We start from the raw sequence: 12,465 nt of genomic DNA on the forward strand, positions 1-12,465 counted from the left end.
GGGCATCATCCATTGTTTTGTTTTGTTGTTTTAAGTGTGTGTGAGGGGGAGGGAGACTGGAAGGAAGGAAACTAGGTCTGAGAAATGGTGTTGGACAGTAGTGGCATTATTGCACTGAGACAACTTATTGTATATAGTTCATCACAGAGGAGCTAGGGTCAAATTGAGCTGGCCTGTGGGGGCTCAGCAAGTTGGCATTTTCCCTGATGGTTGCATCAAGTGTTCCAGAAACAGAAAAATTGAAAACCTAACTCCTCTGTTTGAGAGAGATCCTTCAAAAAGTTATCCAGAAGTAAACCAATATGATGATGACAAATGGGAAACTATGCCATTAAGATAAATGTGAACTGCCCTTATTTGGGGTCAGGAGTGTTGACTCAAAGCATGATGACCATTTAATTGTCAGGGTTGTCATTCTCCTTTATTGCGAACTTTGATCAGTAGTGAAATAATTTACAGTCTGTGCAGTCTACAGTTGTGATCAGTGGAGGAGTTGATGTTTGATTTCCTCTCTAAATAACAGAAGGGGTGAGTGATAAATGAAGGGTCCTGGGGCTCTGCAGTGTCGTCCTCCCCCTGGTTTGAAGTTGCCCAGATTTGCCAACTATCACACCATATTGCGTGGACCTTTAATTACACCTGCCTTTGAAGAGAGCTAAGGAGATAGATGTATAGGCCAATATATGGGCGTGTCTAGTGCTTAATTTGTAAAGAAATTATGCTGAGGCTTAAATAGAGGGTGCCGCACAGAGGACGCCATTTTGCAGAGCGTGCTGCTCCCTCGGCTGGCCTGACCTTGCACACACTCTGTGTGCGAGGTCATGTTGCGTAGAAGATGACATTTTGTAGAGTATGCTGCTCCACCCCTGCCAGCATGACTACACATGACAGAAGAGGCTGAGCCCTGACAAACCCCAACACAGATTGCAATTCTGGGTGTGTCGGGATTTGGTTATGAGCAACTGCTTGGCAGGAGGGGTGAGTTGGTTGAACTGCGTATTTAGCTTAGTAGTTTTAAATCATTAGTAGGTACTCAAAGCCTGTTTGGGTGCTTTGTAGGAGATAGATAGCTGTCAGAAGAAGCAAGTTCCTGCATTTTTCCACTGTGCTCACAAAGTGGGAGTTGAATTCCTGGACGATAAAAAAGGAAGCTGTTCAGGGTAGTCTCCCTTTCCTTAGGTGAAGTTTTTGACAGGTTGGGGTGAATGTAAAGGGCTATGAGGAAGGGATTCAGAGTTTTTAAAATGAGAGGAAAATACTAATTAATGTAAGGCTGGGCTTGTTCAGTGCCATGTGTTTTAAATAAAATTTGTAAATGGTTTTAATAAAAAAAATTAAAGAGGGGGAGAGGAGAGAAAGGAACATTGGGGTAGGCAGTAAAGACAAATTATCCATTTTGTGATGGACCATGCACTTTGCCAGAAGTGAAGGGTGGTACCTCAGCATACCAAAGAGAAGTCTAAACATGTCACTTTCAAGTACATTTACATGCTTCTGGAATAAACTGTCATGTTGAATCAATCTCTCTGTAAAATTTGAGATGCAGCTCTGTGAAAGTCTTAGGCTAAAATGCGGAATCTGTAGAACAGCTCATGCAGCAATAGTGGATGGGAGAAATGAGCAAGATATGGTGCTTCTGCTTTGCTAATAATGTAAAAACAATTTGCCAGCTATTATATCTGTGTCATGCTCAGGTCAGAGAAATGGATGCCAGTCTGTATCTAGCTATCTGTTTTCCTTTGTAATGAATTTGGAAATATTGGTATGTCTGTTGTTTACATTTATTTATTTAATTTTCCAGATAGAACAATTAAAAGCTCCTCACAAAAAATCTGACCACTCTTCCGATTATTTAAAATTACAACCTCAAATATAAATTTCAGTCAGCTTACTTCCCCCAGCCAGCAGCACTAAATACTAATAACACCTCAACACATTGGCTGGTTTTCATTTATTGAACCCGACTATTATACTGCATATAAAATACAACTGTACAAAAGTTCATAACTTTCAGTTTTGTAGAGTTATGGCAACTAAAATATCCATTTTTCTGAGTTGTCACTGCATATTGTAAACTTCATACATATTCCCCTAGTATTGGTCAATTAAATTTCCCTTTTTAATATTTATTCTTCATCTCTGTGGCAAAACTGTACTTGATATAAACTCTAATTTTGTCTGAATCAGAGCAATTTTCTTTTGTTCCTGGTCTCCTGAGCCTTGGACTGCAGAGCATTACGATTAACTTAACCTGATATCTTATATGGATGAAAGTTGATAAACTTTTAGGTACTAATGTGGCTGTTTAGAAAAATGGATGTCTGAGGGAGAAGAAAAATTGAATGAATTGCTGTAATAGAAATCACAAACTCATACAGAACCATGGTAATCTGCCTTTGTTTCTAAGTTTCAATTTACTTTAAAAAGCACATGTTTTTATGCAGAAGAATGGGAGACTTCAGGACAGGGATTTTACTGAGTGTGTTCCATATTGCAGATACATAATGTAATAGGGCCTTGATGTCTTTCAGTGCAGGGCCGGCTCTGGCTTTTTTGCTGCCCCAAGCAACAACCAAAAAAAAGGGGGGGGGGCCGCCGGAGCTGCAAAGCAGGGGAAAAAACAAAACCACAGTGGGGCCAGAGTGGCAAAGCGGGGTGGGGTGGGGGGACAAAAAAACGGCGGGGCTGGAATGGCAAAGGGGGAGGGGGGAAAACTGCAGCAGAGCCGGAGCAGCAATGCAGGGGAAAAAAAACCAACATAAAACACGGTGGGGCTGGAGCGGTAAAGGTGGGGGGAACAGGGAGCTGGAGCGGCAAAGCAGGTGAAGAAAAAAGAAAAAGAAAACACGGTGCAGCCACAGCAGCAAAGCGGGGGTGGGGGGGGGACAAAAAAACAGCGCAGCTGGAATGGCAAAGCAGGGAAGAAAAAAACCAAACCTGCAGCACAGCCGGAGCGGTAAAGCAGGGTGGGGGAAAAACAAAAAAACCTGCACGGCTGGAGCGGCAAAGCAGGTGAAAAAAAAACAACCTGCGGCGCAGCTGGAGCGGCAAAGCGGGGGTGGGGGAACGGCAAAGCAGGGGAGAACAAAACAAAAAACCCTACAGGGCGGCCGGAGCCAGGGGACTCCCTGTGCTGCAGAGTGCGGCCTGGTCTAATGGGGGGGAAGGGGAGGGAGCGGGGGGGGGAGAGAGAGCAGGGGGGCAGCCAGGGCTTCAGGGGGGCGCTCACCACCTCCGCGCCGCCTGCCGGGAGGGCTCCGAGCTGCAGCTGCTCCGGTCGGCGGGGAGGGAAGGATGCGGGCTGCCCTGCCAGGCTTGCTGCAGGGCGCTCCCCTCCTTTGCCCCCTACAGGGCGGCCAGAGCAGCAAAAAAAAAAAAAAAAAAAAGCGTCAGTGCCGCCCTAGGATTGGGCAGATGCCGCCCCCTAGAATCTGCCGCCCCAAGCACCAGCTTGCTCAGCTGGTGCCTGGAGCCGGCCCTGTTTCAGTGGGAGCCAAAGGTGCTCAGCACCTTGCAGGAGTGGACTCTTATTGGTGTGATATAATGATAGAATTCTCTGCAACTCATTTTCTCTGGTCTTGCAGGCAGGAGGTTCACAGGTCATCTTCACTAATCCATTAGAGATTGTAAAGATTCGGTTGCAGGTAGCAGGAGAAATCACTACAGGACCCAGAGTCAGTGCCCTTACTGTTCTAAAAGACCTGGGGATTTTCGGTCTTTATAAGGTATGTATTTGAGCATTCCTGGAACACCACTTTTAAACCATTTTATGCTAAATTTAAAAGAACTTTTAAAACAAAAACTTTGTTGTAAAACAAAGAAATCTTTTCAGATTTAAAAATAATCTCTTCCTGCAAGGCAGCCCACTGGTAGAAAAGAGTGTGTGTTGGGGAAACACATTTAGCCCTGGTCTACATTAGAGTTAGTTCGATGTAGGACAGCTTACATCGACTTAAATCTGTGTCTACAGTAAAATGCAGCTGCCACTGATGTAACTTTCCCACTACACCAACTTAATAACTCCACCTCCATGAGAGGCATAGCACTTAAGTCCATGTAATTAGGTTGACGCAGTGTCAGTGTAGACTCTGTGGTGTTACATCAACTTTTGCTGCCTTTCAGGAGCCATCCCACAGTGCCCACACTGACAGTTAAATTGGTGCCACTGCTCCTGGTGAGGATGCACACTACCGACACACAGAACGTAGTGTGGACATGCAAAAGCAGTTTAATTACTGCAGTGACTGCACATCAACATAACTTAGGTCAACTTAATTTTGTAGTGTAGACTTGCCCTTATACTCATATTAGTGGAAGTGGGATACATAAAAATACACCCTGTTCTATCCTTTGGGTTTTTATATCAGGCTGCAGGGAGTTCTGTACTGCAGACTTGCTGGCTTCTGGCATGGATCATTTCATTTGGAGGCTTTTGTGAAAAGTTTCTTTTGTGTTTGTTTAGGAGCCCATATGTCTTACATTTATTTTGAATCTCAGTTATCTCTATTGTTATCTTCACAGCAGCATCCTCTTTTTGTCTTAATAATTTGGCAGCAGTGAAACAGTAGTAGAATTTAGTAGGATTCAGATCTTTAAGAAGTTAAGTGGTGGGATTTGTCAATAATGAATTCCATTTAAAAAAAATCCCGTACTGTACTTTGCCAGAATGCCAGTCAACAGATTCCTTCCCCGCAGGTATACTTACTACCATCATTACAGATCAGATGTAATAGTGCAGAAGCGATTAGTTTTCTTAAACAAGGAAGAGTATTTCTTCCTGTATCCTTTGCCAGTGCAAGGAGTAATACGTAAATTCAACAGCTATCGGCAGCTGTGCACGTCCAAAATATTGGTTTAGCTGATTTATTTATGGAGCTATGTAGCACCGTAAAAATGTGTAAATTTGCCTCCGTAGCTCCAATTTTCTTCTGAATTCACTAGATTAGATTCACACAGCTATAGTGTTTCCCTAAATATCATCGATGTTTTGGTACATGGGGCAAAATTTGAGTGCAGTAATCATTTTTGTGTGTGGTGGCAAGAAAGGTGATTCTATTACAAATTTTATCTTTCTTTAAAATTGCACAGTCATCTCAAGGAGGTTTAGGAGAATTAAGTTAAAGAAAAAAAGAATACAAAGCTCAGTGGAGTAAATACCAAAAGGGGACTGGTTTTAAAACATGTAATCACGGTGAGTGAAATTCATCCAAGCATAGAGTATCTCTCCACAAGACCATCCATACCACTTAAGCCCCACAGATCCCCTGCAGAGGGCTCTCTGTCTGTTCCAAATAAGTCAGCGTGGAAGGGAACTTTTAGAAATGTGCGACCTCCCAAGGCCCTGGAATCACTCTTATGTGGCCCATGGCCCAGAGCCTCTTATGTAGGGAACCCAGAGAGTCAGTGGCCACTATTCTGGCACAGAGTGGACTGGAGTGGTGGGTGGAGGAGACAGTTTTGCAGCCTCCATGGCTCACCCTCAGGGTGAGCTCTGTGCAGCAGGAGGTAATTCACCCAGTATCAGACAAATAACATGACATATTTTAACAGCACCTCCACAGCTATTGTATCATGTGTCACGAGGGAATCTCTTTAGTTTGATTTTAGGCCTTGTATGCCAAGTTTTAACCAAGAATTACTTTTTTCCTGGCAAGAGAGTCATTCAAGTTCCCCATCCTTTGTCTCCGTATTACTTTCCCATGCTTTAGCGTTTCCATGTTGTGGCAACTTTCCCATGGGGAAAGAGGGCAAAGTGTGCTAGCCCTGTAGTGCAGTTTTTTCTGGCAGCCAGAGAGGGTCAGTGGAAATGCTCACTAATGCTCTCAGCTTCCTGTGGAGCAAGTGGCGAGCAAGGGCCCCAGTCAAATCTTTTGTGTGGCGGCACATTCCCTGTCACCAGGACAGCAGGATCAGCTAAGAGAAGGTTTTTTGCAGGCTAAATTCTCGTGTACATTTCTATACGACAAACTATCTATCTAAGGTTTGATGGCAGGCCCTTAATTGTCAAGTGTCACTCTCACTAAAGTTAGAAACGAACACTGAAGCTGAGAGCTGACCATCGAATGACTAACTGTGCTCTGAAACCTGTGCTTCTTTTGATGTTCAAATCTCCATACTACATTCCCTAAGACATTATATTGCATTTACTAGTTACCTGGTAGATCCCCTTGGCTCAGTCTATACCCAGTGGCCTGGGGCTGCCAGCCAGCCTTTAATTCTAACTCTATTTCTATAACTTGTTTGTATTATGTTTCCTTTTTGTGTGACAGGGTGCCAAAGCATGTTTCCTCCGAGACATTCCCTTTTCTGCAATCTATTTTCCTGTTTATGCTCACAGTAAACTGATGCTTGCTGATGAAAATGGCCATGTGAGAGGGCTTAATCTCCTTACAGCTGGTGCCATTGCAGGTAACTTCTCAATATGTTTTCTAGAAAGAACCTTTTCCCCCATAATAGATAATATTTAATATTCGTTCATCAGTCCCATATGAATGGTAGTATGCCATTGTATCTGATTTAATCTAAATTTGATCACTTTTATCCTTGGTGGGAGGTAGTGTAATTTTGATGAGAGCTAATTACATTTGCATAATGTGGATAAACAGCTTAATGCAGCTCAGCAACTTGTAGCCAAATTTGATCTGTCTGTCTCAATGGGGTTTTAGTTGTTACCAGGCTCTCTGACTTGAAGGCTAATTTGAATCTTTGATGAACTTATACTGAGAAGAATTAAAAAGAAAATGATTCATCTAGCTTAGGGCTCCTAAACAACTGGGGAAGAAACTTTCAGTTCAAAGGTAAATGCCAAAATAAAGATTTGAAGGTGCCTTACTGTTCAGTAAGGAGACAGGAGTGAAAATAACATACTCTTCATGTTTTTTTAAAGAATTTCTAATCAAGATTTCCCTTGTAAGGATAGTAGGACAAACTCACCCCACACACATGAAGTTAGTGTTTAGAAATTACTTCTGTAGCCTTTTATTTTATTTAAAGTGAATTTTGTAATGTGGTATTACACCACCATGGGTTCGACTCAGCTGGTTACAGTTTCAGGCTTAACAGTAAAAGTCACCTCTGCTACTTGCTTCAGATTTAGAGTCTCTAGGAACACACAAAGACCCAGAGTAGAGACCACACATACATTTATAAGTACAATGTCTAGTCTGTTTGACAAGTTTTTATTAAAATTACAATCAAAGTTATGATTACCTAAGCACATAGAAATTCTATACAGACCTATGCACAAGTTACTTATATAGTTATACTCACATGCTCCTAGATAGTGTTAGAGTCTGATGGGTCTCTCATGGATTGATTATCAGTAAAGGGATGGTTCCTGCTGGAGTTTCCCGTGGGGAGCTCAATTTTCCTAATCTGGGCACCCTCTTTTTATAATGTGATTCTGACTATACCTCATTAGTATTTATGCACATAGTGCACCTTGCGGTTAGGGCATGTGTTAGAAAAATGTGACTACTGAGCATCTTATAAGCAAAAAATTACTCTTACAGTTAATTTTTTGCAGTATCACCCATTGGTACATCTTTTCTGGTCATCTTGTGGCAAAGGGTCATTCTTTGGTTGCTTACTTTTGTCAAGCATTTCTTAAGCCTCTGGCCTAGTGTGGCTAAGCTAAAATCTTACAGGCCTTAGCCTTTAGGCCTTACATTGCAACCCGACTTACTTAAATATCTAATCTATAATTATCCCTTCTAAGTACTGATCAATCTTATATTTCTATAATCTAACTCTGTTTAGCATACAGTGATTATATGTAACGTAACATGTTAGTAAATCACAACATTACCCAATGACTATACAATAAACTTAAATCATTGGCTACACTTGGAATGAACAAAACTGGTAACTGGTCTTTTGGTAATAATGGCCTTTTATCTCAGTCAGTAGTATAAGAACATTAGGCCCAAAAGTGATGGGGGTGAGTAGGCTAAAAATGCACTGCTAGACATACGGGCCAAATTCTCTTTTGCACCCAGTATCTGCTGTGTGTAACACAAGTGAGGTAGAATGCAGAGGAGGTGTTTGCAGTTCCTTGATTCTGGGCCCGTTTGGGGCTGGCCTATGTGTAGTTTATTAGACTAACCTTGGAGCTATCCAGGGATCACTAGAGCTGCCACCTAATCTGGAGCTGGCGTAAGACCTGGTTGGCCTGTTCTTTCCCAGTTGGGTATGCCCCCTGGCTGTGGGTTATCCAGCAGGGGAGGTGAGACAGTTTTCTGGGCCCTTTTGCTCTTGAATGGCACAAAGGGCCCAGAAATGGGAAGAAAATCTGTTCCATTGTGTTCATAGAACTACTGAAAAATACACCGTGAGGTCTAGTATCCTATAATAAGACTTGCCATTTGTGTTTTTTAACCACAGCTTAGTTCATGAATATTTATCAGGTACTTGGATATTAATGCAATGAGCTCAATAGAAATGGCTATAAATCTTGTACGAGATATAAAATTTAGCCTACAAGAATCCCTCTTTCTGAGTTGCAAATTCATTTTACTGTTTAACGAGAATGCATCAGATAAGCATAACTGAGAAGAACATTGTGTGTACACATTTGGCTTCAAAGAAAGTTTGTAGGGTTGTAATAGTGCATAATTAGCTTTAGCAAATAGATTGGCTTTGCTGCTCCTGTTCCAATGTAAAACCTACTGACTTGATCAGCAGGATGTTTGGGAAGGTTTACTGTAACTTTGTTAAATTTCTGACCTGTCAACTTGATAAATCTCCCTTAAGTGCTATGTAGACAACTGTTATGCTGGTTTTTTAATTGTATTGAAATCAATAGTAACAATTCAACCAAGGCTGAAAATGAACATTTAAGTTCCAAGCTGGAAGGGAATTCTTGTTTTTGGTTAAGTGATTGAAATGAGTCAATATACATTATATTAAAAATGAGAGTTGGATTTTTACATCTAAATTTTATAAATATTCTAACATCATCCATTATTGTGTCTTCAGGAGAGTACTTTACCTGCACAGTTTCCCTTTCATTTGAATAAGAAACCGGTGGTGGTGTACTGTTACTGTATCATCACTGATGGCTGTTACCATACTGTGTACCAAAAATGCCTTTATTGTCAACCTTTCTTTATAGTTTACTTTTTAAATAGACTTGTGTTCTGCTAATGAACTGGCCAAAGAGCACCACAGAAATGTCACTGTAGAATAGATGGCCTCTAAATGATCACTTTGCATATTTACACCTTTAAACAAATGGATCTGTGAAGGATTGGAATGTTAGTACTTGAGAGGTTTGCAGAGCAGTTAATCAGCTATACTGTTACAAAGTACTTGGTACGTACAATAGGTGAGTAGAAATATTAATATTCACAAAGCACAGTAAGGCTGACAGAGCTCCTAGAATCAGCTGAGAGCACTACTAATTTGTGTCAAGAATATTTAATCCCTTATATTGAGAGAGAGAGAGATTTAACTATTTATACTTGGAAATATTTGCTTCGCTCTTTAAACAAGGAAAAATAAAAGGTATTTTAAATGACTGATAATAAAACTCAAAGGGGAGCTCTTGAGAGAATTGTTCTGTTAATATCGTTGCATAATTTTTGCAGTTCTCTTGGCTGTATTTTCATTTATATTTTTCTTTAGCATCTGTCATAAAATTAGCTTTGTGATTTAGAAGAAACATTTAGAAGGATCGTGCTATGCTAGCTGCAGGAAAAGTCTATTTTGAATACTTTACATTAGTACCAGGTTTGTGTGGGTTTACATTTTTAATAAGCTTTGATTTCACAAAAAGATTAACGTTTGCAGCTATGTTCTTTGTCATTAGAAATATTTCTATCTTTTACAAGATACTTTGTGTAAATTAAATGCTGTTTTCTTCTAAAAGGTGTGCCTGCTGCTTCCTTGGTAACCCCTGCTGATGTCATCAAGACAAGACTGCAAGTGGCAGCTCGCGCTGGTCAGACAACATACAGTGGACTTATTGACTGTTTTAGAAAGATACTTAGAGAAGAAGGCCCTTCGGCTTTTTGGAAGGGAGCTTTAGGTAGGAAATTTTCTTTAGATTTAAAGTCAGACCACAATCCTGCACATTTTTTCTATGTTATTTTACTCAGGATTACTCCCAGCAGTAAAATTTGCAGAATTGGGCCCTGGTATTGTAGTGCACTGGTTCATTTGAAATTCTCAGACCATCTTTCTTGATCTAACGTTGCTGTATTACAGTATTATTTGTACTATTCAACAGCTCGAGTGTTCAGATCTTCACCTCAGTTTGGTGTTACGTTAGTGACCTATGAACTTCTGCAGCGATGGTTCTATGTTGATTTTGGAGGAATGTAAGTGCAAACATTTGCTCACTAACATGCAAACTGGGTCTGCCAAGTTAGAATTCAGACAGAGCCTTCAGAGAACTATATGGAAAGAATATGTTGAAACAGATGTAGTTAAACTTAATGATATTTATTAACTGTAAATCAAAGTGCCAGAATTTTGTTTTAATTGTACCCTGTGCGCGCACACACACACACACACTTATATTACCAGTAACATCTTTGGGTGTTAAAACTGAAAGAGCTTAAACAAATCAGTTTGACTTGATTTGTTTACTATTTCACTGTCTAAGCAACATGAAGTACGTCAGTTTCACTTTTTTTAATGCACTGCACAAAACTGCTGTATATGGGTTTCCTACACTGCAAGATGATGATTAAATCCCCCTCAAACTGTTTTCATTAAAATCATTTAAACATTTTTTTTCATTAAAATATTTCTGTTCTAAAATATCCAGAAACTAAATTTTAGCCTGAACTACTTGATAGTGGCCTTTAAAGCAAGCTTCCTTTATTTTAAAAGCTAATCAGAATAATTAACTCCTAACTACGTTGATTTATATGTTGTAGACAGATGATCATTTTTAGTATTGGCTTACTATAGATTCTGCTCTGTTACTCTGGTGCAGGAGAAACATTTTAAATAAGCAACCTTTTCTTTTTTTCTTCTCAAACAGCAAACCGTCTGGATCAGAACCTACCCCAAAATCTCGAATCTCAGACCTTCCTCCTGTTAATCCTGACCACATAGGTGGATACAGACTTGCTACAGCTACATTTGCTGGCATAGAAAACAAGTTTGGGCTTTATCTTCCAAAATTTCGATCTCCTGAGGTTGTTTCAGTTCTACCAAAAGTAGCAGCTGAATCCTGAGATGACCTTCCAGCCTAGTATAATAAGGCCATGGGGAAAAAAAAAAAAAGTTTGAGAGCAGTGCTGTATCTATCCAGTCAGCTGCATGTTGCTCTTGCTGAACTGAGAATTCAAGTCAAATCACTCCTTTCTATATGATATACAACATGCATTTATTTGTTTCTAAATTAATCATTTGCACACAAGAAACGGATTGAAGCTTTAGTTCTGCATTGATTTCTTTTTCCTAACCAGTGGCATGAACCAGTAACCTTGACTTGGCTTTGCACAGCTTGCACTTAATGTTACTGTACATATTGTACATCTTTGTACAGAGACATCATGGCATCTATACACGATTACATTTATATAATGGGTATGTGGTTCTAAGCAGTTTGAAATGTACAGAATGTTTTGAAGGTGTTTTTATTAAGAATCATGTGACAATAAAATATATTTAAAGTCATTTCATTTTCTTATATTTGTGTAATTTATAAAAATAAACCATCAGATATTTGGTGTATTGAGTCATAGATTTTTAAGGCCAGAAAGGGACCATTATCGTGTAGCGTGACTTGCCTTAGGGAATAAATCAAGGTATTAGCTAATAAAGGCAAAAGCATAAAGATGCAGTGCTGATAGGAAGTTACCCACAGTAACGGTGGGTGTGTATGTGGGGAGGAGTGCTTGGAAACTGTAGGGATTACCCAGAAACTCACGGTAATGCTAACTAGTAACTTTTTGGTAATTCTGAATTCCAGCATCTCACATTTAAATTTAGTGAGATTGTATTTACCAGTTCGAAGTGGATTTTCTTATGAGCACTCTGAATACATTTATCCTGTAAATGTACATATCTGAATAGCAAGTAAAATAAGTCCAGGGTTTAGTTTGAGCATATTCGGATGAAATAATTGCCAGGATATGCACTGCTAGTTTGCCAGCAAGTCCCAAAAGTGTCATATTTGTAATTAAGTAATAAAAGGCCTTGGCCTAACTCATCTGTTGTGTTCAGTGGAATGGCCTAGAGATAAATTTGGCTCCTTGTGTAATCTAGGAAATCTTATCACCCAGAGGTTGGATTGGTGAATATTCAGATCTGAACTCTGATGTAATCTCTTTTTGTTTAAAAGACACAGCTTCCATTTTATTATGATTGTGCTTTCACTAGCAGTGCAAAGTTTGTATTAATGTGCAGCATGGGGAAATCGTATCCCTGCTGCCTGGAGGTTAACATCTGATCTGCAGCGCTGTATGAATGTGTGCAAATATCTCTGAGTACAGCCTTGCAGACTTACAA

General features: G+C 40.1%; 1 protein-coding gene across 5 annotated transcripts in view; it reads left to right on the plus strand.

Moving 5' to 3' along the window:
- The window catches only part of SLC25A12 (solute carrier family 25 member 12), a 94,602-nt gene extending 82,971 nt beyond the window's left edge, over positions 1–11,631 (plus strand). For all 5 annotated transcript variants that reach the window (XM_039495430.1, XM_039495426.1, XM_039495428.1 and 2 more), the window contains exons 14-18: positions 3,585–3,725; positions 6,270–6,408; positions 9,869–10,027; positions 10,229–10,319; positions 10,991–11,631. In XM_039495430.1, coding sequence (XP_039351364.1) covers positions 3,585–3,725; positions 6,270–6,408; positions 9,869–10,027; positions 10,229–10,319; positions 10,991–11,186 — 726 coding nt within the window. In that variant the 3' untranslated portion in view covers positions 11,187–11,631. The remainder of the gene's footprint in view (positions 1–3,584; positions 3,726–6,269; positions 6,409–9,868; positions 10,028–10,228; positions 10,320–10,990) is intronic.
- Positions 11,632–12,465: the final 834 nt, after the last annotated feature.

This window comes from Mauremys reevesii, linkage group 11, assembly GCF_016161935.1.
Source record: "Mauremys reevesii isolate NIE-2019 linkage group 11, ASM1616193v1, whole genome shotgun sequence".
Taxonomy (NCBI): Eukaryota; Metazoa; Chordata; order Testudines; family Geoemydidae; genus Mauremys; species Mauremys reevesii.